The 26,614-nt window shown below is 36.9% G+C and overlaps 1 protein-coding gene across 4 annotated transcripts in view; it reads left to right on the top strand.

The window, feature by feature from the left end:
- Window positions 1-26,614, top strand: part of LOC150080999 (uncharacterized) — a 342,313-nt gene that overhangs the window by 159,033 nt on the left and 156,666 nt on the right. For all 4 annotated transcript variants that reach the window (XM_090381533.1, XM_090381534.1, XM_090381532.1 and 1 more), the window contains one exon: window positions 6,761-9,857. In XM_090381533.1, the coding sequence (XP_090237659.1) occupies window positions 6,761-9,857 (3,097 nt within the window). The remainder of the gene's footprint in view (window positions 1-6,760; window positions 9,858-26,614) is intronic.

Here is a 26,614-nt window from a genome sequence, read left to right as displayed (position 1 = left end):
ATGCTATGTTATTACTGAATTTTACTAATAAGAGATGTATTAAAAGAGAGAGATTCAAAATTATAATATACACGTGTGTTCAAAGAAGGTGCATCACCCCTTAAAATTGTAATTGTTGTCCGAATAACGTAAGTATATGGCAATATTTCTTACAGATTGCATCAGATAAGATTGACATGCATAGGTGATGACGTAATATCGCATCGGCTGTTACTTTCAGCTATATAAGCAAACTCTGCAAGAGTTGCAGTTATTCCTTGCTTGTGTCAGGATGCCGAGTTACATGCAGATGACACTACGAAGAAAGAGTGCCAGTATTGCTTTACGTGAGGAAGGGTGTTCTTCCTGTCATATTGCTTATAGAGTGTCTTGTAATCAGTCGACAGTGAGTAGATTTCTTTCCAAACTCAAGAATACTGGTTCTGCTGATAGGAAAAAAGGAACCGGACACAAACAAGTCTCTGCGCCAAAACAGGACTGCGTTTTGAAGTGCTTATGCCTTAGAAACTGTAAAGCTTCTTCGTCTTAGCTGCAAAGAGAATGGGAAGAACATACAGGAGTGGTAGCAAGTACAGCAACAACCAGAAGATGCCTCTTCAAAAATGGACGTGTAGCCCGTCGTCCTAAGAAGAAGTCCCTCCTCACACAAAAAATGAAAAAGCCCCGATTAATATGGTGTAAGGAGCATGTCAGATGGACCCCCCCCCCCCCAAGCAGTGGAAGTCAGTTATTTTCTCGGGTGAGAAGAATTCAACCTGCATGGCTCTGATGGGAGACAAACAATTCACTGTAGACATGGTGAAGAATACCATCCAGTGAAATTCCCTACCAGCCAAATGATACGAGGATGCATTTCTTATTGCGGAGTAGGTTACCTGCAGTTTATAAAAGGTTCTATAAATGCCAATGGATACCTGGCTGTATTGAAAGGCAAATTGCTGCCAACCATTAAAGACCATTTCAACCTGCCAAGTAATTGCATCTTTCAGGACGACTCTGCTCCTTGTCATTGGGCGAAAAGTGTAAGTAGACACTTCCGTAGTTACTTTAGCTTCATTTCTGCATTAGAGGTTTGATAATAATGTGTTTACATTTGTTACTGGTGAAAAAATTGTTGGAAGAACGGTTCCTTACAACTCTTAGCTGGCCAAGATACAGCCCAGACCTGAATTCTATAGAGAACTGTTGCATCGTGTGGAATCTGAAGTTGTCAGAAAGAAACAAAGCCCCTTTGTGAACTTCAGGAATCCATAATTCGTGTTCGGAACCACAAACTATCAGTTGATTATCTTCAGAAATTGATCTTGTCATTGCCTCGACGATGTATTGCTGTCATCAGGGCCAGAGACAGTTTGACTAAATATTAGTTTGCACCAGGTGAACTTTTCATTTTGTTTTCTATTTAAAATGATAAACTGATGCAAACTGAGGGCTTCTGATAACATTTCAGCCATAATTGTCGTGTTTACCAAAACTGTTGTATAAAGGTAGCAAATGCTCATTTTGGAATATTTTGAGAGCACCTGTCAATTATTACTTAGCTTTGCCTTAACTATTAATAAATATCTTTTGTTTATATTTCTATTTGTGATGCTAGTCATTAATGTAATGTACCATCGCAAAAAAGGGTTAGAAATGTGAAATTCCTAGGTGATGCACTTTCTTTGAACACCAGTGTAGCTAAATATCTCTGCTATAATATAGCATAATTCCTGAGAGAAACTATAAAATGTTAGCATGTGACTACCTTGTCCTTCCATTTCCTTTTGCAGCCAGGAGGATTTAAACTGCATTGATAATGCAGTGAGTTGCTCTGGTTGCAAACAGATGGCCTTGCAAAAAAGCTTACCTGGTTATTTACTTAAAAGATGAGATACTGCAATGACAGCCTATTTCAGAACTATCTAATCTCTCAATAGATAACGTTAACTGTATAATAACTTAAAACTTCCACTTTTATATTTTGCATGGCCTGTACATTCCAAATACTATCTGATGAGGGAACAGTTAGTCCTGAAACAGCCTGCAAAGCAGACCTGTCTCTTAAACAAATGGCTTTTATTAACTTTTTTGGCTCCCAACCATTCATATTTTTCCTACCACTAAAAACTAATTATCCAGTTCTATGTTGAATTTCACCAAATTCTTTACCTTCAGCACATTGACAGTTAATTTATCCTAGTGATTGCAACAACACTGCCTAAAGGTATACTTCATGAGAGCTACCTTCTGTTACTGCCTAAAATTTGTATACAGGTAGCATTTTAAATGAAAACCCATGAAAATGCAAAACTTTAAGTAAAGGAGTACTAGAGACATGAAATTTATTACAAGACATTCTTTATTTAGTGCATCATGTTGCCATCTACTGACTGTAAAACTGCATGTGCACAGTGTAAGCAGTAAATGAACATGACATTCAGTGTGGTTCATGGTAGAACATTACCTAAAAACAGAATTGCTTAAAATTACTCAACATGATTTTTATAGTCAATTTTAATGTCATAAGGCACCATCAAAATTTGCAGTGTGGAAGCTTGGGAAAATGTTCAAGGAGACTGTAAATGTCAATGTTGCTAGTTGCATTTTTGACATTGACTGAAATTTACGAAGTTTCGCAGACATACCTATGTCATGCTAAGTTATGCTGTGATGGTGATCATTTTCAACATTTTTTTTTTTTATTATTATTATTTTTTTAATGACAAATCAAGTAACATCAAAGAATAAAGAATATTACTTGTAAATTTCATATCTATGCCACCTTTTATGTGATGTTATTTGCATTTTCATGGTTCTCATCAAATCACTTTTATTTGAACCCCTCCTTTTTTTTTTCTCCTATCAGTGAGAATATATCTCTATCATTCTGCAGTCCTTGAGGTTGTCACAGACATTCTCTCAGATATGCCAGATGAGCAGTACTTGCTACCTGGGAGTCTAAAACACTGATGGAACTGATATTCGGGTCACATTCAAGTCAAGTGGACCCAATTTCGGTGAAGTCCGAACGGTCTGTGACAGCCAAATCCTCTGCTTGCACCTTTACGATGGTGGGACTGTTAGTAATCCTGGGTATAACCTCCATGCACAAGTGCACTGTGGGTGACCACCCAGGTCCCAGGTGTGAACTAGCATAAGCAGGGGTCGAGGTGTGGCATTCACACCACATGGAGGAATGCTGCCCCTCTGTGTTACCAGGCAATACTAGGTGGTAGATGACTCTCATCAACTGGTGCAATACCACCACTTTGCTTATTGGAGGCTTGAAGTGGTGGAACCCATGTTAACCCTTCCCCATCTCTTCCATCATGCAGTATGACTGATGACTTTTGAAGTTCTGATGAACATCATGGTGAGATCCAATCTTCCTTACATTTCGAGGGTACAGCTCTAAAAGTGTTCGCAGGGCGGCCGCTAGTTAGTACACTGGACCGAACCTATTGGTAACTCTTTAGGAGGTTTCTGGATCAGCTAGTGTATATCTTGCTACCTCTACTCTGAGGAGGTTCCCCCACCCCTCCTAGGCCACGTTTTTATGATGTTATGTATAAATGTGAAGAAAATCTTTGTTAAAATTTTATAGAATCATAAGACGTACCAACTACAGGGAAACCAGTTAATATGGAATTGTGCAGGACTTTTGCAAATATTTCCTATTAACCGAATTTTGTGATAAAATTTTTGACGACCAGTTCCAGCTATGGAGAACATAGGGAACTGGGCATATAGGTAGGGAATGGTTTTTAGAAAATAATTAGTTGACACATCTAATTAGTTGGTGCATCTTGCTATCACAGTCATGATAACAAGATGCACCTGCAAACCTTTCTCTTTCGTACAAAGATGGTAGTGATATCACAGCATTTACCCATTATATGGCCAACCCACAATTTCTATCGTCATATTTTCATCAATATTGGCCCACTGAAGTGAATATCTGCTCACTTCAAGCTCAGCCAGTAAAAGTGCAGTACAAGATTGACTTGGTAGTCTTACTCTTGTAACTGAATATGCTTTAACAACAGAAAATATGAAAAGACTAATATTTTAGTCAAAAGATATATATGCTTATTTTTGGTAAATATATATATATATATATTTTTTTTTTTTTTTTTTTTGTTTTTTACTGGCACCTGGCCAGTCATAAAGGTTGGAAAGGACTGTTATAAATCCTAAACAGGACACCATGTGCTTCTGTAGCAGTCTCTTTGCACTGCATGTAAATTTCATATTTGATTTTGAAAAATATTAACCAACACTTTTTTCTTAACAGCAAAAAAAGAAAAAGTAATTTAGGTCAGTAAGTACCTAAATTACGTACTTCAAACAGCAGTTACAATGCAAACAATGCATCCTCCACTATGATTAGATCCTACAGTTGCATACTTGTATATTTCTTATTAGGCAGTCCCAACCACCTTTTGCCAACCCCCTACCATGTATATACAATATCAAACAGATAAAAACCAGTAAAAAGGAAAAAAAAAGTGAAGATATTTTCTGTGATGTTTATGTTCAAATCAGGAACGTAAAACCCAGAGATAAGATATCACAATATAGAATTTTTAAAGATTAGAGATGATTATTCTGTTTAATCTTCCTATTTATGAACTTTCAGTGTTAGAAGCAAGAATTTTTGATACCATATGTTTGATTTCTTGCCCGAAATCTCAAGTCAATGAATATTTTATCTACTTTAGGACTTCTACAAAATGGCGGCTTTTGAATTTAATGATTTTTCCATCTGTCTGCTTATAAAATGTGCACTATACATATATACACTAAGATAGTTTTGCATTAGGAACACCTATCCAGTACCTTGTTGCACCACCCTTAGTCTGAACACAGCCTGGATATGTCACAGCATGCACTCTTTGAGGTACAGGGGGTTGTCCACTTGTATGGTGGCCCATACTGACTGCATTGCATCCCACAGTTTCTGGGCATTAGATTGTATGGAATCCAGACACAGATGTTCAGTTGGACAGAGAACTCACCAGAGTTATTTGTTTAACCAAGCCAACACCATTGCAGTTCTGTAACATGGAGCATTTTAGTATACATGGAGACAGTCATTGTAAACGAGTCTACGTGTTCAGAAATTATGGATCTGTATGAGTCTCCAGTTAGGCACTGATCAGTAGGTACAGGGGAATGCCAGTAATCACTGCTGCTGCTGCTGCTGCTGCCACCCCACACCCCTGCAGGGAAGTTTGAGAGTCTTATGTTGAATACACCACACTTACATGGTACAGTTGGAATGAGGCTCATCTGATGAAGCAGCCTGTTTCAGTCATCCACTGCCCAATGACTCTGCTTGTGTAACTACTGCAGGTGTATTTTATGTTGCTGGGCCATCAGCAAGGGAAGTACTTGCTGATGAACCAGCATGGCCCATCACGGTGAGTCATAAGCTGCAATAGTCCATCTGTGCTGGTTTCTAATGCATGTTCCATATTGAAATGGGTCATGGATTTTAAAAACATTTTTTTTTTGTCTCACAAAGCATAGTAATTGCAATTCCACACTAATGTTTTGCTTTCTTATTCTTATTCTAATCATATTAGAAACACATCACCAGTTACAATTGAATTAAGCAAGAAGGAATCAACATCAATGACTGGAATGAGCTCTTCTTATGATTCAAGTCTAAGCAATTGCATTTATCAAATAAACATTGTGGAATGAACCTAGTGCATATTTCCCATTTTCCCAAATCTTTCAACTGTGTGAATTGTTTCTTTGTTAATGTGAAGTTTCTTCCTTTATGCAGTTAGTTGCAATCAGGTTGCAAACTTTTTTGGCCATTTGTGTGGTTCGAAGTGTTTGATGTTCATAATGCTCATGCTCTTCTTTCAAACCGGGAAAAGCATGAGCATGAAAAAACATGTGAATAAGAAAGAGCAACTAACCCATGCACTTATTTTATCATTTTGTAAGTTTCAGTCAGTTTTCCTTAGCTTGAAACAACATTTAATGTTTGCTCTTTGTTTCATCACTTGGTGTGAGTGTGTGTGTGAGAGAGAGAAAGAGAGAAAGAAAGAAAGAAAAGCAGTTACAGGGGTCAGCTGCTGCTACTGTGGCATGTTGCAGTGTGGTCCATATGCTTTGACGTGCACACAGTGGATTCAGCCTTGGAACTTTTTCAAAGTTTGTTCAATGAGTTCTAAGACTTTGTTTTAAAAGAAGCAGAGAAGAAGGTGCTAAAGTAGAAAGGCGATATGTAAGTGTGTAGAAGAGGATGTCATCACATTACTGGTTTGAGCTTTCCAAACTGCCAACCTGTAATGAGCAGCACAAGTTCAGATATATCTTAAAGCACTGTTACAATCTTAATGGATGGATGGTTGTCTCAGCACATCTTTCCACTAATTATGAAGGTAACCCATTTCTTCACTGTTTAACTAAAAGCTAAATAGTATTTTTCGTTGTTGCATTATATATACCTGTACAGTATCTTCTGTGCTTCAACCATAAAACTTCCGTTTTTGTTAGTACTCTTTTACAATGGAAGTTTTCTACTGCAAAATGTAAACTGTCACAATTCTTGCCATTAAAATGGTGCATTTCCAAAATTGTTAACATAAGTTCCAAAGGTTTATCTAGAGTTTTTTAAATTTTCACTTTTGAAAATTCTGAGACTGTGAATTAGGAAAATATATGCAACTAAAATGTTTTGATTAATAAAACATCACCTTGTATATGCATATATAGATGTATATATTATATAAAACTTTTTTTCCCTTCTTTCCTTTAGGTGATAACTTTGACTCTGGCAGGTCATCATTATAATGAACCACAAGAAATCATTCTTAGGAAGACACCAGACAACCACAGCAGTTTGTCAACAGCATCTTTTGACCTGCCTGGATCAGAGGCAGTCCCTGGGCCTAGTAATGTTGAAGCTACGCGAAAAAATATTGCTCAGTACTTGAGCCAGCATAGTGGACGTCCTGGAGCTATTAAAACATCTGCTGCTGCTGCTGCTGCTGCTGCTGAAGTGGGGACAGGAAGCCAGGTAGCTACTGTTCGTTCAGAAATGGGATTCCGTTCTCCTAATGTTGTAGCTCCTTCAAGCAGTGAGCCATTACCTTTCTTAGCTGCAGCTGCTACCTCTAGTGGAGCTGGATCATCTCATATATCACATACCACTCCTGTTAGAGCCCAGAGTGGATTTGGACCCTTTCCGTTTGCAAGCATGACTCATGCTATGAACACAAAGCATAGTTCTACCCATTTCCAGCCTGGTCTTCACATTCAAAGTAGTTCCTCTCGCTTCCCATTCTCATCTACTTCTCTTCAGTTTTCAAATTCAGCTACAGCACGAAGTACAGCAGTTTCTCAGAGCACCACATCTATCAGTAGTGCTACTTCTCCATCTTCAGTGAGCTCGCCTCAGCCCTCTCTGAGTCCCGTTCTTCAGAAAGTTCAGTGTACAGCAACTACTTCTGTATTTAATAGTCTGGTTTCCCGAGTGACAACTTCTAATACAATTACTGTTCCATCTCGTGCTAATGTTGCTCTTTCTAGCCCGTTGCTAGTAAATTTGCTACAGAGTGAATCATCAAGTAACCAGCATAACAAATTAATGCCCCCACCAGCTCCAGCTTCAAACCAAGCTCCTAAAAGGAAAAGAAAGCCAAGAAAACCCAAGGATAAGCCTGCAGAGGATACAGGTTTAACATCACCTCCATATTCTTCAAATACATCTCCTTCTGCCATGCCGTCCAGTACAGGATTGCGGTCAACAAATTTTGATCCTCTGGGTGTGCTTAGCCAGTCATTCAATGTGACACTTCCAAACATTCCCAATATTTCTTTATCACCTCCCATGCCACAGATGTCCAGTGTTCACCCACAGGTGGTACAAGGGCAGTCACCAGTGTCTGGTATTCACCCTCAAGTGCAAGGTCAACCTCCAGTACCAGGTATTCACACCCATACCCAGGGACAGCCTCCGGTTTCCAATATCCACCCGCAAACAAAAGGCCATCCTTCAGTTCCCAGTATTCATCCCCATGCACAGGGCCAACCTCCTGTTTCAAATATTCATTCTACATTGCAGGTGCAACCAGCTATCCACCCACAAGTGCAGGGACAGCCACCTATTCCTAAGTTCCACCCACAAGCACAAGGCCAGCCACAAGTTTCTAGTATCCATATTCAGCCACAAGGACAACCTCCAATACCCAATATTCATCCTCAGGCTCAAGGTCAGCCTCAGGTTCACACTGGCAACCTTCCTCTTCATACTCGAATTCCAGTTGGAGTTCCACACATTGCAAGACACTCTCATGCAAATCTCCAGTCTATTTCTGTTGCCTCCTTCACTGCCCCAGTTAATAATCCTGGCCTTTTGTATTCATCTGTGAAAGACATCACTAGTCCGAAGATGCCTAGCAAAATGTCTCCAAGTAGTTCTGTTCCTGATTCTAATCCCTTCCCATCACCACCGCCATCTACTGATGGCAAAACAAAACATCTCATTAATCCATTCACAGGTCAGTTAGAGCCAATGCCTAGTGATGATGATGAAGAGGAGGAGTCAATTGGTTCTGTTCCTCCTTTTTCAGAATTTGAAGTGGACACTTCTGAAAATGGCCAGTCAGAGAGAAGTCTTTCTGATGGAGGAAAGGATAACAATCCCTCTTCTGATACTGATTCTGGGATTAGTAAATCTCATACTGATGTCTCTCAGTCCTCAACTGAATATGGATCTGCTGATACAAACAAAGAAACTGACTGTAAAGTAGAATTAGCTGCAAAAAATTCAAAGGAGGACTCAAAGTTGGAATCAGTTTCAGCTATGGCTTCTTTGACTACAGGCCCAGGAGAGAAATTAAAATTAAGGTTGAAGCTTGATCCCAAGGCTCTGTGGGAATCCAAGGAAACTGATAATAGAGAAAGGCGAAAGTCAGACAGCAGTCTTCAGACAAGTCATCGAATAGATGTTGCTGTTGTCAGTATTCCAAATATTAAGAAAGCTAGCACAACCAGTTCCACTCTGGTTACATCTGAACCACGAGTGCCTCCTTTACATATATCACTTCGTGGTCCAAATGCTGCAGTTGTAGTTAGCCCGAGGAAGGAGGATGTAAAGAACCGCTCTTATAGTTGTATAAAGGACAATCATGATACTTCATCTTCTCTTGAACCCTTGAAATCATTTCAGAGGAAGGTGCGTTCACCACGAAATATTAAATTCAGTGATACGTTTGCTTGTGCTTCTTTACAGTCTCCACGGACCTGTGATTCTTCTAGTAAAAGAAGTAATAAAACTGACAGTGCGTGGGATTCTAAAAAAGGAAAAGAAGAATTTTGGAGTCAGAATGTTAAGAGCTTAACTGGTGGAGGTATTATTGAAATGACGGAAAAGGTAGCTATGTCTTCTATTTCCAGCTGTGAGACATATTTATCGTCTGGTGCAGTTGTCACATCTGTACATAATCCCTGTGTCACGTTACCAGTTTCATCAAGTGCTATGAGAACAGAACCTGCTACTTCCAGCCATCAAGAGAAAAGAACAATGCCTGTGCTGAAGGTTTCTTGTGCCTCTTCTGTAGCTGGGCAACAACCTTGCATTAGTACTAATTCTCCTGCTAATAACTCTCATGTAGTGGCCTTTCGGCATGTGACTGAGAGTCAACCAGTAGCATGTAGTATTAGTACAGGATATGTAGAGACTTTAACTACATCTCCATTTATTAATTCTGTTACACCTTCAAGTGTGCCCACTGAAAAAGTATTGACTTCAAGACTTAATGAAACTGGAGGAGTTATAACTAGAACTGTGACATCAAGCAGCCAACAAGGACAGTCTATTGGAATTGTGCAAAGGGAATCCTTACCTACAGGTAAGATTGCTGTTTAGTATCACTTTGTAAATTTTATATCTGAGATTGTTTGAATTTATGGATATTGTTTTTTACCATTTATAACAACATCTAGAACAATTTCTTCTCTGCACTTTCTGTGATGTAATGTGGTTACATATTTTGTTAAATTTGACATTTCATATTTTGATTATTTAATATTTATTAAGCTGTTGAATTATGCCATTTGTATAACCTGGTATAGACCATTGGTGTAATTATAGTGTTTTCTTCTCTTTCCTCCTCTTGTCCCTGATGTGTCACACATGCGAAATTTTGATATGAAACATTTTTACATTATTTATTATAAATTTTATTTAAATCTTAAAATTGCCGGAGATCTTTCAAGAGCTTTGCTATTAAAAACTTCTTAAATTATAAATTTTCTTGTGAAGAAGAAAACTGAATGCCTACAGCCCTTTGTTTCAAACCAAAATAAATAAGGTGTATGGAAGTGATTAATTTATTTTTGCAAATAAGTAATCAGTAGTATAGTGTCGGTATTATACTTGGACTTATTACAGTTTGTTTATGCACAAGTATTACACTTTCTTCATCAGTGCCATTTGTTGTTTTACTGCTACAGGGACAATTTTGGCCATTTCCAGTTCTCTTGAAAGAGTCAAGTAATCGCAGAACAGTTATGTCTGGGGTTATTCTCCCTGTGCATTAAATTAAATTTCTCTGCAACACTTGTATGGGATTCCAGATCATACCAAGCATAAATATTATGCCAGTTCTCCGTGATACTGAAATTAAACCTTCGACAAGGAAAAATGAAAGCTAGAAACCCCTCCACCCCACCCTACACAACTTTTGTGGGATATCCCCAAACGTGTTAACAAATTAAACAAAGTAGAGTTAAGTCAGAAGTTAATATTTTTGGTAACTTTTAGCATGACTTGTTACTTTTTTATGTAGTAGGGTTGGGAGAGGAGAAAAATTGATTAAAAAATTTTGTTATTGGAGAGTTAACTCAAATTTGGTCCTTGAGGTTGTCACAGACATTCTCTCAGATATGCCAGACAAGCTGTACTTGCTACCTGGGAGTCTAAAACGCTGATGGAACTGATATTCGCGTGACACTCAAGTCAAGTGGACACCATTTCGGCAAAGTCCGGACGGTCTATGACAGCCAGATCCTGTACTTGCACCTTCACGAAGGTGGGACTTTTAGTAATCCTGGGTATTAACCTCCATGCACAAGTACATGGTGGGTGACCACCCAGGTGTGAACCAACGTAAGCAGAGGTCGAGGTGTGGTGCCCACACCACATGGAGGAATGCCGCAACTCTATGTTACCAGGCAGTACTAGGTAGTAGATGACTCTCATCAACTGGTGCAATACCACCACTTTGCTTATTGGAGGCTTGAAGTGGTGGAACCCATGTTTAGTCTCTAGAGCTAAGTTACAGTCAACTCTTCCCTATCTCTTCCATCATGCAGTATGATTGATGACTTTTGAGGTTTTGATGAACACCATGGCAAGATCCAATATCCCTTACATTTCGAGAGTACAGCTCTAAAACGGTGTTCGCAGGCCGGCCGCTAGTTAGTACACCCGACCGAACCTATTGGTAACTCTCTAGGAGGCTTCCAGATCAGCTAGTGTATAATCTTGCTACCTCTACTCTGCCAGATAGATGACTGGAGGGAGTCCGAGTGGTATGTATGCGGAGAACATTGTCGAGGCCACGTTATATCAAGGATCTGGGTATATTCTTACCATGTGTATGCCATATCCAAAAATTTCATTACTTCATACAGCATGTCCCACCCACTTTTTCTTACTATTGAATACACCATGAATTGTCAAGCTAATAGAGCAAGTTTATCTGCGAAAAGATCTAAACCTCCAAAGCACTTCCTAATTCATTTCACAAATATACATGTTCTCAATTCTAATCTCAACGATGTCCATTTTCACTTGCAGTCTGCCAAACCCAATGTACGTTTTCTGACAGAATCTCAGTTATCAGTTGATTTAACTTCTCATCTCAGATGCCCAAATTATTCGTATGATTCCTTTCGCCTCAAAGGTGGTACTTGTGCATATGTCCATTCTGATATTCCCTGTCAGAGACTTGGCAATTTGGAATCTCCTCTCTTTGATCTTCTCTGGCTTAAAATCTCTCTACCTCATTCTGTCAAATTCATCTTTTGTCTCTACCGTCCTCCCAACTCCTCTAATCACTTGGAGCTCTTTGACTTCCTCTCTTTGCATCTTGACTTTCTCCAGTCTAACTTTCCTAACAGTGAGGAAATTTTCCTTGGTGATTTAATGTTCACACCGACCCAGCTGGTCGTGATGCTGAGGCTTTTGCAATTACTAATGACCTTGCACAGATTGTTCATTTACCTACAAGAATATCGTACAATCCTAATCATACAGCCAACACGCTTGATCTTTTTCTCACAAAGAACCCTTCTAAGTACACGGTCGAAGTGAGAGCTCATTTAGGCACCTCAGATCACAACTTGGTAATTGTCTCTTCTCCAATGGAGCCTTTATCTCATGGCAGTTCCCAACCTAGTGTTGTTTGGCATTACAAAAATGCAAAATGGGATGACCTGCGAGATTTCATTTCTCTTTTCCTTGGTCAGATTACTGTTTCAAAACGTCTGATGTCAACGTCTGCTTAGATCGTGTCAGTGAAATTATTCTTGCAGGAATGGAATCCTTTATCCTACAATCCACTTTAAAATCTCGTCCTTTATCTAAACCTTGGTTTTCCAATAAATGTGCTAAGGCTGTTCAAGAGAAGAATGCTGATTATCGTAATTGGCTTGTTTCTAACTCTTCAGTTTCATTTTCTGCCTACACCAAAGCTCGCAACAATTGTAAAGCAGTTATTAATCAGTCCAAACTATAGTTTGAACAGGCTAAGAGTAGTAAACTTGCTTCTTGCCCTAATGGTTGCCAAGCATTCTGGTCTCTTGCCAAAGCTATTGGCCACAACTTTTGCCTATCTCTGCTCCCACCTCTGTGCAAACCAGATGGTCTGTTGTCACTTCAGCCAAGGATAAAGCTGACCTGCTAGCATCCCATTTTTCTTCCAACTCATGTATTAATGATCTTGGCAAAACACCTCTCACCATTCCCAACATGCCCCATTCAATGCCTCCTGTGGTCTTCCATCAAAAGGATGTCAGAAGGATTTTGACGAATCTTGATGCTAAGAAAGCTCCAGGTCCCGATGGTATTTCTCCACTTGTTCTCAAAACCTGTGCTCCTGAACTTACTCCTATTCTTTGCCGCCTTTTTTCACTTTCTTATTCCAATGGTGTTTTTCCTTCTGCTTGGAAATTTGCTCATATCCAGCCAAGTCCTAAAAAGGATGACAAATCCCTCCCATCCAATTATTGTCCCATTGCAATTACTTCTACTCTTTCTAAATTAATGGAGAAATCAATTAACCGCCAACTCTTAAACTACCTAGAAACCTTCCGTCTGATCAACGATCGTCAGTATGGATTCCGTCAGTGTCGATCCATTGGTGATATTCTGGCTTCTGTTACCCATTTATGGACTAATTCAGTGGAAAGGTTCGGTGAAACACAAGCAGTTGCTCTTGACATCTCAAAGGCTTTCGATCGTGTTTGGCATAGAGGTCTTCTAATCAAGCTTCCATCTTATGGTTTGCCAACTGATTTTAGTAATCGGTTATCCAGTTTTCTCTCTGATCGCTCACTAAGTGTGATGGTAGATGACTCTCTGTCTTCTAATTTCTCCACTAATGCCGGTTTTCCCCCAAGGTTCAGTTCTTTCCCCCACTCTTTTCCTCTTGTATATTAATGACTTTCTTTCATTGACTGGAAATCCTATCCATAGTTTTGCAGATGATAGCACATTGCATTCCACTTTCCATGTTGAGAAACCTTGCCCTATTCAATCAGCTTCAACTTCTCGAAAATCTGATACCAATTCCTTAAATGCCGATCTTCAGGTAATTCTCCAGTGGGGCAAAGACAACTTAGTTGATTTCAACCCTTCTAAAACTCAGTCTTGTCTTATATCTCGCAAAAAAGGATTCTTCTGCTCCTATGCTTATCTTTAGTGACACTCCGATTTCTAGGCAAAATGATATATCTCTTTTGGAGATTACCCTGACTTCTAATCTGTCTTGGCACAAGCACATTACAAATATTGCTTCTTCTGCATCCAAAAAACTTGGTTTTCTCTTTCGCTCTCAGCCTTACTTTTCTTCCAAACAGCTGCTCACTCTGTGTAAACTGCAAATCTGCCCTGCCATGGAATATTGTTCCCACATCTGGGGTGGTGCCCCGAAAACCTCTCTCAGGCTTCTTGATTCCATTCAGAAGAGGGCAGTTAGGTTAATTAATGATTCATCTCTAACAGCCTCTCCATTCGCTGTCTCATAGACGTACTGTTTCTGCTGCATGCCTCTTCGACAGATACTTGGGAACCGTTCTTCTGAATTAGTTTCTATAATTCCCGGTCTCTCTTTCAAAACAGTCTGAACCCGTGCTGCCACTAGCCAACATCCGTTTACTGTCCAACTTCAAACTCACAGAACGAACTTTTCATCTTCCTCGTTTATTCATTCCACTGCTGTTTTCTGGAGCAACCTTCCTTCATACGTATTTCCTGAAAATTACAGTCTACAGAAATTCAAGTCCAATGTCAACAAATATCTTCTTTCGTCTTCTCAACCTCCAACCCAAGCACAGTACTAAGTACTATAGGTTCTAATACCTCTCGTGTTTGGGCTTTACATTTAAAAAAAAAAAAAAAAAGAAGCAAAAGTAACAATCATTTATGTGATCTCAAAGGTCCTGCCATATCACCAGAACAGCAAAAGGCATTGATTTATGACTACCTCTAAGCCAGCCTGTTGATGTTCTTGAACATGAACTCAGGAAATCTTTGGAGCTCCTACTTTATCTTTATCTCCAACCTTACATCCAAAATAGAGTCCATTAGCTTTTCGCACAAGTTGTGAAAGTGGCTTCTGCTGTGATTTTAATTCTATTTCTCCTCAAATGTAGCCAAAGCTGTCAGGCTTATTTCGGCAAGATGTGACATTTCATATACAGTTGAGGTGTGCACACCTTAAAACCCAATTAAGAAATTGTAAATTTTTATTTCTAATTTAAACACAGTTCACAATTTACACCTATGCATACAACACTTGTGTACAAATGTTAATTCACTAAAACACTTGTTCACCACTCGCTCTCTGAAACACACACACTTTTGAAATATGAAAATGCTTGCGTGGTGCAGAACCACCTGTATATATACTTGTAGAGAAGTTTCTAGAAGACTCACAGTGTTTCTAGAGAACTCCGATAAAGTTCTAGAACCTTCTAGAAACATCCCGAACCCTTCTTCCACATGTAACAATATTCTAGAGCAGTGGTTTCTCAAACTGCTGTCCACTGACCAGTTCCAGGGGGTTCGCGAAATGACCGTCTGGAACTAGTCAAATTATTCGTTCTATGTATAGAAAATTGATGATAAATAAGGATATTATTATATATTTATGTAATAATAAGAATAAAGTTGAGTTGCTTTAAACACAAAACTTTGAATTTTCTTTTCAGAAAACCCAGTGTTCATACCCAGTGAATATATATATATATATTCACTCACACATCATTCACATATATATATATATATATATATATATATGAATGATGTTACCGTCCTGAATAAGGTAAATGTTGGAAGTGATCACAGAATGGTAAGATGTACACTTGATATAGATGTAGGAAAGGAAAGGAAAAAACTGACTCGAGTAAATAATACAGAGGTCTTTGAGATAACAGAGGAGGAGAAAAAGCAGTATGTACTGGAACTTAAGAACAAGTTTGAGCTTCTGCAGACTGCTCAGGACCAAGATATCGACGAGGAATATTACAACTTTCTGAAAGTGATAAAGCCCAAGAAACCTATAGGGAAACAGAAATCCAAAGAAGAAAAAATTAGTCAAGAAACACTTGTCATGATGAACCGAAGATGACAAATCAAGAGCAAGAAAAACACTGACAGAGAGAAAATTGAGTATACTGAGTTATTCAAAGCCATTAGAAAGAGACTCAGAGATGACATAAGAAGATTTAACACAAGAAAAGTAGAACAAGCATTAAGGGAAAACAAAGGATTTAAATCAGCAGCCATGAGCAGTAATACAGAAAGGCAAATGATACTGAAACTGAAGAATAGCGATGGTGTACTTATAAACAGCAGAGAAGGCATAATTCAAATAGCGGAAGACTACTATAGAGAATTATACAAGGAGCGAGGGAATGATACCAGCAGTGGGGAAGATGGATTGCAAAGTAGCAAGACATACGATATACCCGATATTCTTCCTGAAGAGGTAGAACATGCATTGAAGAAAATGAAGAATTGGAAAGCTCCGGGGGAAGATGAAGTTACTGTAGAGTTGTTAAAATGGGGAGGAAGAGACATAACAGAAAAACTGGCAGGGCTCTTCACAAAGTGCATTAGAAAAGGTGTGAAGCCTAAGCAGTGGAATAATGCAATCATATTTTTGCTGCATAAGAAAGGAGATAAATTGGAAATTATAGACCAATTAGCTTGTTATCCCACATCTACAAGTTGTTCACAAGGGTCATTACTAACAGATTAGAAAGAATACTTGATGAGAATCAACCGAAAGAGCAAGCTGGCTTTAGGACAGGATTCTCAACTATGGATCACCTTCACGTAATATCACAGCTAACGGAGAAAGCAAATGAATATAAAACACCAGTTTGCCTGGCATTTGTGGATTATGAAAAGGCATTTGACTCCATACAGCATAAGGCAATGTTTTGGGCACTGGAAAGACAAGGAATAGATACCCCATATATTATGATTTTGAAGAAAATATATGAGAATGCTACCTCCTTTATTAGACTAGACAAAGACAGTAGGAAATTTAAAATCGAGAAAGGAGTTCAACAAGGAGACACAATATCTCCGAAGCTGTTTACTGCTGCCCTTGAGGAAGCTTTCAGAAGATTAGACTGGTCGCAGAAAGGAGTCTATGTGAATGGAGAGTACCTAAACCATTTATGATTTGCAGATGACATTGTGGTTATAAGCCACGATCCCAAAGAATTAGAGGAAAATCTTAATCAGTTATGCACAGTTAGTAAGGATTTTGGACTAAAGATGAATATGGCTAAAACAAAAGTAATGATGAACAAATATGCCACGGAAAGGGAAATAATGATTGAAGGAGCAGTAATTGAAAAGGTGGAGTCATATACTTATCTGGGACAAGTTATTAGCTGTAATAATGATAAATGGCTGGAAGTCAAGAGAAGAATAAATTTTGGATGGATAGCATTCAGGAAATATAGTCACATACTGAAGAGCAATATCCCAGTTTGTCTGAAACGTAAAATAATGAATCAATGTATACTCCCCACCATGACTTATGGAAGTGAAACTTGGGCACTCACCAAAAGAATGGAAGAGAAGCTGAGAACTACACAGCGAAGAATGGAACGAATTATATTGTGAATCAGACTGTTAGATAAGAAGAGAAACACATGGATTAGGCAGCAAACTCAAGTAAAGGACATTCTTATCAAAACTAAAGAACTAAAATGGTCTTGGGCAGGACACGTAGCTTGAAGACATGATGACAGATGGACTAAGAAAATAACAGAATGGTACCCAAGAGGAGCTAGAAGAAAATCTGGAAGACGAAGGCGGAGATGGATAGATGAAATTCATGAGTTTTTGGGTAGTAAATGGATAGCCAGTGCTCAAAACAGAAGGAACTGGAAAGTTGCTGGAGAGGCCTTCATCCTGCAGTGGATTGAAAATGGCTGATGATGATGATGATGAGATATATATATATATATATATATAGAGAGAGAGAGAGAGAGAGAGAGAGAGAGAGGGTCCGTGAACTTTTTTTCATTTTTAAATGGGTCCATACATCTCAGTAGTTTTGGACCACTGTTCTTGAGCATTCTGGAACATTCTCAAGTGTTCTAGAAAGCTCTCAAATTGTCTAGAAATGTCCCAAATGTTCTAAAAAAAATTAAAATAAATAAATAGATAAAATAGATGGAAAATATGGGTCTTGGTTTTCAGTCATTAATTTACAATATTCGAAAATTGATGATGAGAACTTTTTAAGCACATATATGAGTTTTTGAACATATTTCCTACGAGAATCTGTCAAAATTATATCAGGGAGGAAATTGATGCCAACCAGTGTAATCAGAACGAGTATTGTTTTCTCTTGCTGCCACTCTAAAATGCTGCTGTAAAAACAGTCATCCACTAAATCCCAAAATTTTCTGCTGTTGTTGTGAGTTACCAATTGCAAATTCAGTTAATATCTGGAAAGTTAAATTTCCCTTTTATAAGACTTTATGATTTACTGACCCATTCTACTTGTCAGTATAGTTTCATAGATCCAAATGATTGTGATGAGTGGAAACTCATCACAATCATTTGGATCTATAGTAGATGCCTACTCTTTTTTTTGTTTTTGTTGTTGTTAATTTTTCACTGCTCGTGTCGTACTAAATTTTACATGCTTCTTAACAAAGAGCATTACTCAATTTCACATCCTGTATTCCCATATTAAAATTCCACATTGCTTATGTCTGTGTGACATCACATGTCCAATATTCTTACTATGTCTACATTTATTTATTTAACGAGTACTTCAGATTTACCAAATTTTTTACTATATTCTTAGCATTAATATACCAGCAAGTATACAAGTATGTGTTTTTGCTTTTAGTACCCCTAACACAACCCACATACTTGCTTATTGCATGATGGCCCCCGGCAGGCCCTCAGGCACCTCATTTTTTCAGGTTTCTGTTAATGTATTAGTCTGGGCTGAACTGATTGACAATGCTCTCATCATTGAATTGCACACTTTTAATTTATTCCTTTACTCGTGAAATTTTTTTCATCATTGCCCTGTACAGTGGACCCCTGCTTTGCAATGAACATTCCGTTTCCTATACGATATGTGGTAAGCACCGGTTATTATGATCTCGTTTGCAAATTGAATTTTAATTCTATTAAACGGTGATTCTGATAAGCGAAAATAGGGGGAATATTATCCACAGGCTATAGAAGTAAAGATATAAAGCACAAATTTAAACTTTATTACCTTGCCAATTAACAAAATTAAATGATACATGAAATTCAAAAAAATATTTTCCCCAAGTTAGCAAAATAAAAATAAAATTACGTACATAGCGTAATTATTATTGTAATATGTACATGCTAACTAATTGATATTTCTGTTCACTGACATTTTTCTCTTTTTTTTGTTGTAAAATTTAAAACAGTAAAAAAGATAAGCAATCAATAATGAAAAACACGACAGGCATAAAATATCAACTAACATGTATTATACATGCAAGTGAGATACGGAGTAACAAGTTTATGAAAATTAAAAAATAGGAATGAAGAGAAGATACTGAAAATGTATTTATGTTTTTTATATGATTGAAGATTCTGAGGAAGGGGAAACACATTTTGCCATAATAACGTAAAAACCTACAGAATTCCAACTATCGCAAATGCAATAAGATCGAGTTTACTACCCGTTTATAATAGATTGCACTAACAGAAAAGCCCAATAAACTGGAAACTGCAAATTTTGTTTCTATTGTTTTATGGTTGCAACCTCCAGAGAAATATTACGAAGGTGTTGAAAATTGATTCTTACAACCAAACATATGATACGATGAAAGTGTGATACATTTTAATGACTTGAATTGGTTTTCTGAAATTTGATTCTACTAACCAGTGACTGGTGCCTACTTATTTCACTTTACGATGGGCTTGGCTTACAGTTGTCTCCGACCGGACCACCTGTTCCTTCCTCTCAGCCAATAGCTAAGAGGAAATCACTCCAACTGAAGTTGAAGTGATTTTTTGTGTTGTGCTTTAATCAATATATTAGTTTTAATAATTTTTTAATCAATATTACAATTTCCATTATAAAAATGACATTTTAGAGAGATAAGTAGATTAGTTATATAGCGAATATTTCAACTTCCGAGGTCTTGGAACGAATTACCAAAAAGCAATGTTATTGGGTCCATATCACGATTTTTTCATGATACGATGGTTTCTCTGGAATGGATTAATATCATAAAGCGGGGATCCACTGTATCTGTTAAGAAATTCCTCAGTAATATTATCTCAATAATGAAAAATAAATATTTATAAATGAAAAAGTGTGGTTTAATATATCATAAAAATAATTACATTAATATATTTGAGGAATAGGTATGTAGTATATTGCAATAACATAAATTAGGAGCCAAAGATTATTCACATTATATTTTATTGTGTAAATTTTTATTGAACTCTTCACTGCCTCGATCATATTTTGAACATCTTATAAAATTGTTTACATGTTAAATTTACATAAAATAATGGGATTAATGGTTTTACATCTGTATGCTGTCCTTCATCTGATCACTGAATGTCTATTTCTTAAAATATACTTTTAACATTTCCATGGTAAACAAAAAGCCACACATTATCTTGCAATTTTTGAAATCCGCTTTTAAATAAAATAAATTAATTTTCTATTTGTGCTCTGGGACAACCACCATCAGAGGAATTTACAAGATAGAGAACATGAGGATATTACTGTATTTAGTGACTATGTGGTCTCAAACTACAGTCAATGCAAATGTGTGCCAGAACTCTGTAGAGAGATGGAAGCTACTGAATGTAACAAGATATGTTAAGCCAGTCATCCGTTTTCTCTTTGAGCTCTTCTGAAATGAAATTTTTTTAAAAAAGAAAGTGACTGAATAATAATTTTTTTCAGTGTGAAATTTCATATCAGAAATATTTTTATACATATTTTGTAGTTTCCTCAAAGTGGCATACTTTTTAAAGCTATCCATTCTGTTAGCCTAAATTTATTGAATGGCTCAACCTATATATTTTTAAGTATTTACAAGTCCTTTTAATACTTAACAAAAATTTCAACTTTAAATGATAACATTTCTTCACCCTAAACATTGTGATCCATTAAAATTTTGCACGTGTTTCAGAGAAGAAATTTTTCTTCAATGCATAATTTCAGAATGTTCAATTTTTAATATTTGCTTATTGAATATTCCATGCAGACTATGCATAACGTGTAACCAGCCGTCATTTAATGGTAATTTAAAAAGTTTACAGTAAATTTTGGTGACTTTTTTCTGCAAGAAAAAATCTAAAGAACAAAATTCTCAAACCTGTATCAAGTTCAACAAACTAGAAATGATAATAAGCATTGCATGCTTGTGCTAGATGAATGGAGATTGCAGTGCAGATTGTCTCATCATACAAACACAAATTGTCCACTATATTGGAAATTGTAAAAGTAAAATTTTACCTATGCTCCAAATTAAATCTATGAATATATAAAATGCTTGAAATTACACCTTTTAGAACTCAAGAGGATGCTCTGCAGGATGACAGTAACTACACTTAAAATCTGCACCATTAAGACCACTTATAGATAGAGGGGGAAATATATGTTCAGCTGTCATATTTATTTTCTTAGAATCAGCCCACTGTTAATATAAGTTGTTTTTAGCACTAGTTTTCAGCATTGAGTTTGCTCAAGCCATTCAAAACCTTAAACACCTCAATCAGATCACCTCACAGATGTATAGTCTCTAGATGCTACTGTTTGCAGAATTGAAGCCTTTCTTGGTAAGAGCAACTCTTTGTTCTCCTCGCCAATCTTGTTGCTCTTCTCTGGACCCATTCCAGCAGTTCTACATCCTTCCTAAAATGAGGCCTCCAGACCTGTTTGCAGTACTCAAGATGTGGCTTGACCATTTGCCTTATACAATGGGATAATCATCTCCTTATCCCTGCTAGCAAAATTCCTGTATATCATTCACAAAATCACATGAGTTGGCCTGACAGCCCATCTGCACTGCCTAGAGAACTTCATATCATATTGCATAATTACTCCCAGATCGTTTTCATTTTCCACTACCCTAAGTGTAGTACCACACAGTTGATATGTTACTCTGGGATTACTGTTACCTATAGGCAGTATCTTGCATTCATCAATTGTAAACTTAATTTACCATTTCTCAGCCCATCTGCCTAATTTTTTAGATCTTGTTTCAGAAGCATACCTTCATTACTGTCATTAACCACCCTGCCAACCTTTGTGTCAGCTGCAAACTTAGACATTAAGCCTGATATACCCTCATCAATGTCATTAATAAATGCAGAAAACAACAATAGGCCCCAAGCTCCAAACTCCTTGGGACTCATGCATTACTTTTTTAACTATTGACTCCATTATTTTCCCTGGAAGAGGAGTTAAGCTGACAGGTCTGTAATTATTCATTTCACCCTTTGATCGTCCCCCTCTTGTTAATTGGGGATAAATTCACACATCTCCAGCCCACAAGAATCTCCCTTGTATTCAAAGGTGCTCTCATAATTATGGCTAAGAGTTTGTTACCTTCTTTGCTTTCTCCTAATATAATTGGATAGATCCCATCCATCCCAGGTGCCGTTTTTGGTTAACTTCAACAATTTATCTTCCACTTTCCTCTCAGTTATCACAAAATCATACAGCTTGCTTGATAGAGTTTGATAAACTTCTGTCATTCCCCTCCCTAAAGAATTCCTCATGTGAATGTAGATGCAGAATAATTATTTAGTTTGTCAACCTGAACAGGATCATCAATAGTTAAACCATTGACATCAAGTGGATCAATGTGATTCAATCCATTCCTTCTAATTTGATTGAGTTGCAGGCACAAATGGAAGCTGAAGAAAGGAATGATAGTGATGATGAAGTCTCTAGTATATCTTCAAAAAGCCTGAACCTGAAAAGTTCATTTAAGCAAAATCACATGAAGTTGGAAGTGACAGTGGGAGTCAGAGGATTCTGATCCCAGTGTTGTCAGAGACTTCCAGTGACGTTTGTAATATGACCATTTGGTGGTAAGCTTCTTTATGATGAAAAGAAGAAGGAAATTTGTGGGATTTCTTTGAATGAATTTTTCAAACAATCTGTTTATCAGATATGTAGAGTAATTGTATATATTCATATTTCATAAAGGGGAGGGAGAAAGAATTATTTACAAATCTTTAGAAACATATCTTGACAAGTTACTTGAGTATAAAATGTCAAATTAATTTTCAGTTAGTGTGCATTTGGTTAACATGATTTTCCTCGAATGCATTGCATATGTTAACTAATCTCTCCCCATCTAGATTTATTTTATTTTTATTTATTCTAAATTTACTTTGCACATTACTTACTCTGTCATTCTGCTTCTTATTTTTTATTCTTTATTTTTATGTAATAAAAAGATGTACATTTCTTGGCTATGAAATATAGTTGGTTTGGGCTATGTGCAACCATCATGCAAAAATGTGTAAATTGAATAGGTCATGTGGGATGTTGAAGTTTAGGAATGCTTTTTAAATCATTGTATTCTAACTTTTGTCCAAATCATTTCACTAATTTGAATTAGTGAATGGTGAATGGTAGTAATGGTGAATGGATGACTGGATCTTTTGCATTTACAAAGAGGTATGATTATTGATGAACATATAATAGGTGCTCAGCAGAGAGGACAATTGCACTTTTCGATGATCGGTGTAATTTGGATGGAATTTAATGAATGGAAAAATTCCTGGAACACATCACTCAACAGATGCAATTGCAGTTGAAAATGTAATGTGAGAGTGCAAGGTGATCAACATCTGAAATGAATTATCACGTGTAATCTGTGCCAAACAGCAGAAAAATTAACTTCTGTATTTAATACAAGCACATCAGAAGACATCAATACCTGCTCTGTGCAAATACCCCAGAAAGAATGCACTACTGGAGTAGTACATTCACAGAAGCCATTGATCTTGGAAACCATCCAGAAATAAAGATGTTACTAATTCCAGAATTACAAAGAGTGGCAGCAAGAGGACTGGAAGCAAATCAATATGAACCACTGAGTCCCAATTTATACTTTGAAAAGCTTTTATAATTAGGCTGATTTTGCTGATGAAGTGAACATATATTTCCCAAGTGAGGAGAGGCTGAGCAGTATGAAATTTTAAATATTCAAATTGCAGCAGATTGCTTATTGGAAAAACTCTTGAGCCTGAAGACAGATAAATTTCTATTGATATAACTGATTTGGGAACTGAGGGCCATAAATTCAAATGATGGGGAATGGTGTTTAAACTGGTTTGTAGAACATTTTCTTTTAGCCAGCAAGTTCCGTTACCTCTGTAGGTAGTTGAGGCTAACAGCTTGGATAAATTAAAAGGTCGTGTTGGATAGTTATGTACGTGATGAGGAAAACAGATAGACAATTTACTTTCCTTCTCTACCCCATTTTTATATTTTATTTATTCTATTTTTATTAATTTTTCTTATTGTTTATTTTGTGTATATTTTTATTTATTTTTTATTTTATTTAGTTTTTATTTTATTTATTTTTTGGCTGATGCAGAAAAAGCCTGTGGCTTCCTTGTGACATGGAGGTTACCAGTGTTTGGATTGTTCTGATTTTTGGATAATAAATCTAGCCAAATATGAAATTTCAAAAATTCAAGTTCACATAAAAAGATAATGCATCATTGGCGATGCAGCTGTCTACTTTTTGATAATTTTTTTTTATGTGATTAAATTATTTTAATTAACTACATTATTTTATTCCTTAAGCTGTTAATCAAAATTTGGAAACAGGAAAGTTTCTATTGTGCAGTTTCCAAAGTGATCACCTACAAAATAATTCCAGTAAGATTACATTTAAAAAATATGCAGCAACAAAGTAATGCTCAGTTTTTTTTAAACAGTGATTTTTTTTAATACTTTTTTTGGAATAAAAATAAAGGCTTTGAGATCCCTCACTTTTGCACTTCTTTGGTGATTGTGGATAAATTTACTGGAACTGTTGAGACACTTTCAGTTACTTTGAATTCGATGCAATAAAAAAAGTTACTTTCTATAAGGAACATTGGCATATGTAACTTATTAATCATAAATTTTTCACTTTCTGAGGCCTGCAAGTTTCCCAGTATCAATCTGGTAATGCTGTGATATAATTGGATGGTTCCTTGTTAATTAATTTCTGATTGTTTCTAATTTTGATTGACAATCAGTGTTTGATAAAAACCTACTGTCAATTAAAATGTATATAAGAATATCATTTCTAGAAAAGTTGATTTTATATATAGAATTTGTTTTCATATATATATATATGTATATATATTTAAAGGTGAAAAGAATGAATATATTTAAAGTTCAGAAAGCAAGCCATAATAAAAGACTTGTGTTTTAGTATTTCCTGGATAAAAATCTATTAAGAAGTGAACTGTTTTGTTTTCAATGCAAAGAATATTTTCAATTGTTGCATATCTTTTAAAAAAAAGAAATCTGAATATATCTGGAGATCTAAAAATGCCACGATGATGTCTCTGTATTAAAAAAAAATCATATCATTTATCTGTTATCACGATAGAATTTTGTGAAAGAATTGTATTGAACATTGTAGTAAATTAAAACAAATCTGTACATCGATTTGCCAGCAGAACCTATGCAGTTAGGTGGCACAAGAAAAATTAGCAGTAATGAATGGGCCTGGTGTACTGGGGTCCATGGATAACATACACGTATAAATTATAAATCCAGTTTAATGTAAAAATACAAATATATACTAACAGGCAGTAGCTTTTGAGACTGGCGTGTCTCTTCATCAACTGAAATTCAAATACAAAAATACAACGGATAAGTGCAATGAGCTGAGTGAGGCACGTTAATCATGTGCCATTGTTGTTGCACGGACAACAGCATCAGCCAAAAAAAAAAAAAAAAAAAAATCTTATTTAAGCTTGAATTTATTTAAGCCATCAGCTTCCACAGTGACAGATGGAAGTTTGTTCCAGCAATCAACTACCTGCTGGTTAAAGGCAAATTTCTGTACATATATTCTACAACTGTTTTTCTCCAATTTGAATTTATGCCCACTCAGGTGCAGAATCTGAGCAAGAGGAAAAATCCCGTAAGCACTGAGCTTGCTCAAACCATTCAAGGCCTTATACACCTCAATTAGCTTGCCTCGTAGGTGCCTAGTCTCCAGACGCTACAATTTGCAGAAATTAAGCCTTTCTTGGTAAGAGCACCCATTTGTTCCCCATCACCAATCTTGTTGCCATTCTCTGTACCTGTAACAGCAGCTCTATACCCTCCCTAAAACAAGGCCTCCAGACCTGTATGCAGTACTCAAGGTGTGGCTTGACCATTGCCATATACAACAGGATAATCACCTATTTATCCCTGCTAGCAAAGTTGCTGTATATCAGTGACAAGTCTCCATGACCTGCTCTAGCAGCCTGTCTACACTGCTCTGAAAACTTCATATCTGATGACACAATTACTCCAGGATCTTTTTCGTTCCCCACTACTCTGGTGTTACTGCTACCCATATGCAGTACTTTGCATTTGTGAATGTTAAACTTTGCCATCTCTCAGCCAATCTGCCCAACTTTTCTAGATCCTGTTGCAGTAGCGTACTGTCATTACTGGCATTAACAACCCTGCCAACCTTCATATCGTCAGCGAACTTGGACATTAAGTCTAATATACCTTCATCAATATCATTGATAAATACAGTTAAACAACAATTGGGTCCAATGCCAACCCTGCGGGACTCCACCAATAACATGAGTAGTCCACAAAGAGCAGTGTCCATTGATTACCACTCTGTCTTCTCCCACTCAACC

This window comes from Mastigoproctus giganteus, chromosome 9, assembly GCF_048544385.1.
Source record: "Mastigoproctus giganteus isolate SK-2022 chromosome 9, ASM4854438v1, whole genome shotgun sequence".
In the NCBI taxonomy this organism is placed as follows: domain Eukaryota; kingdom Metazoa; phylum Arthropoda; class Arachnida; order Uropygi; family Thelyphonidae; genus Mastigoproctus; species Mastigoproctus giganteus.
This window is presented reverse-complemented; position numbering and strand designations above follow the sequence as displayed.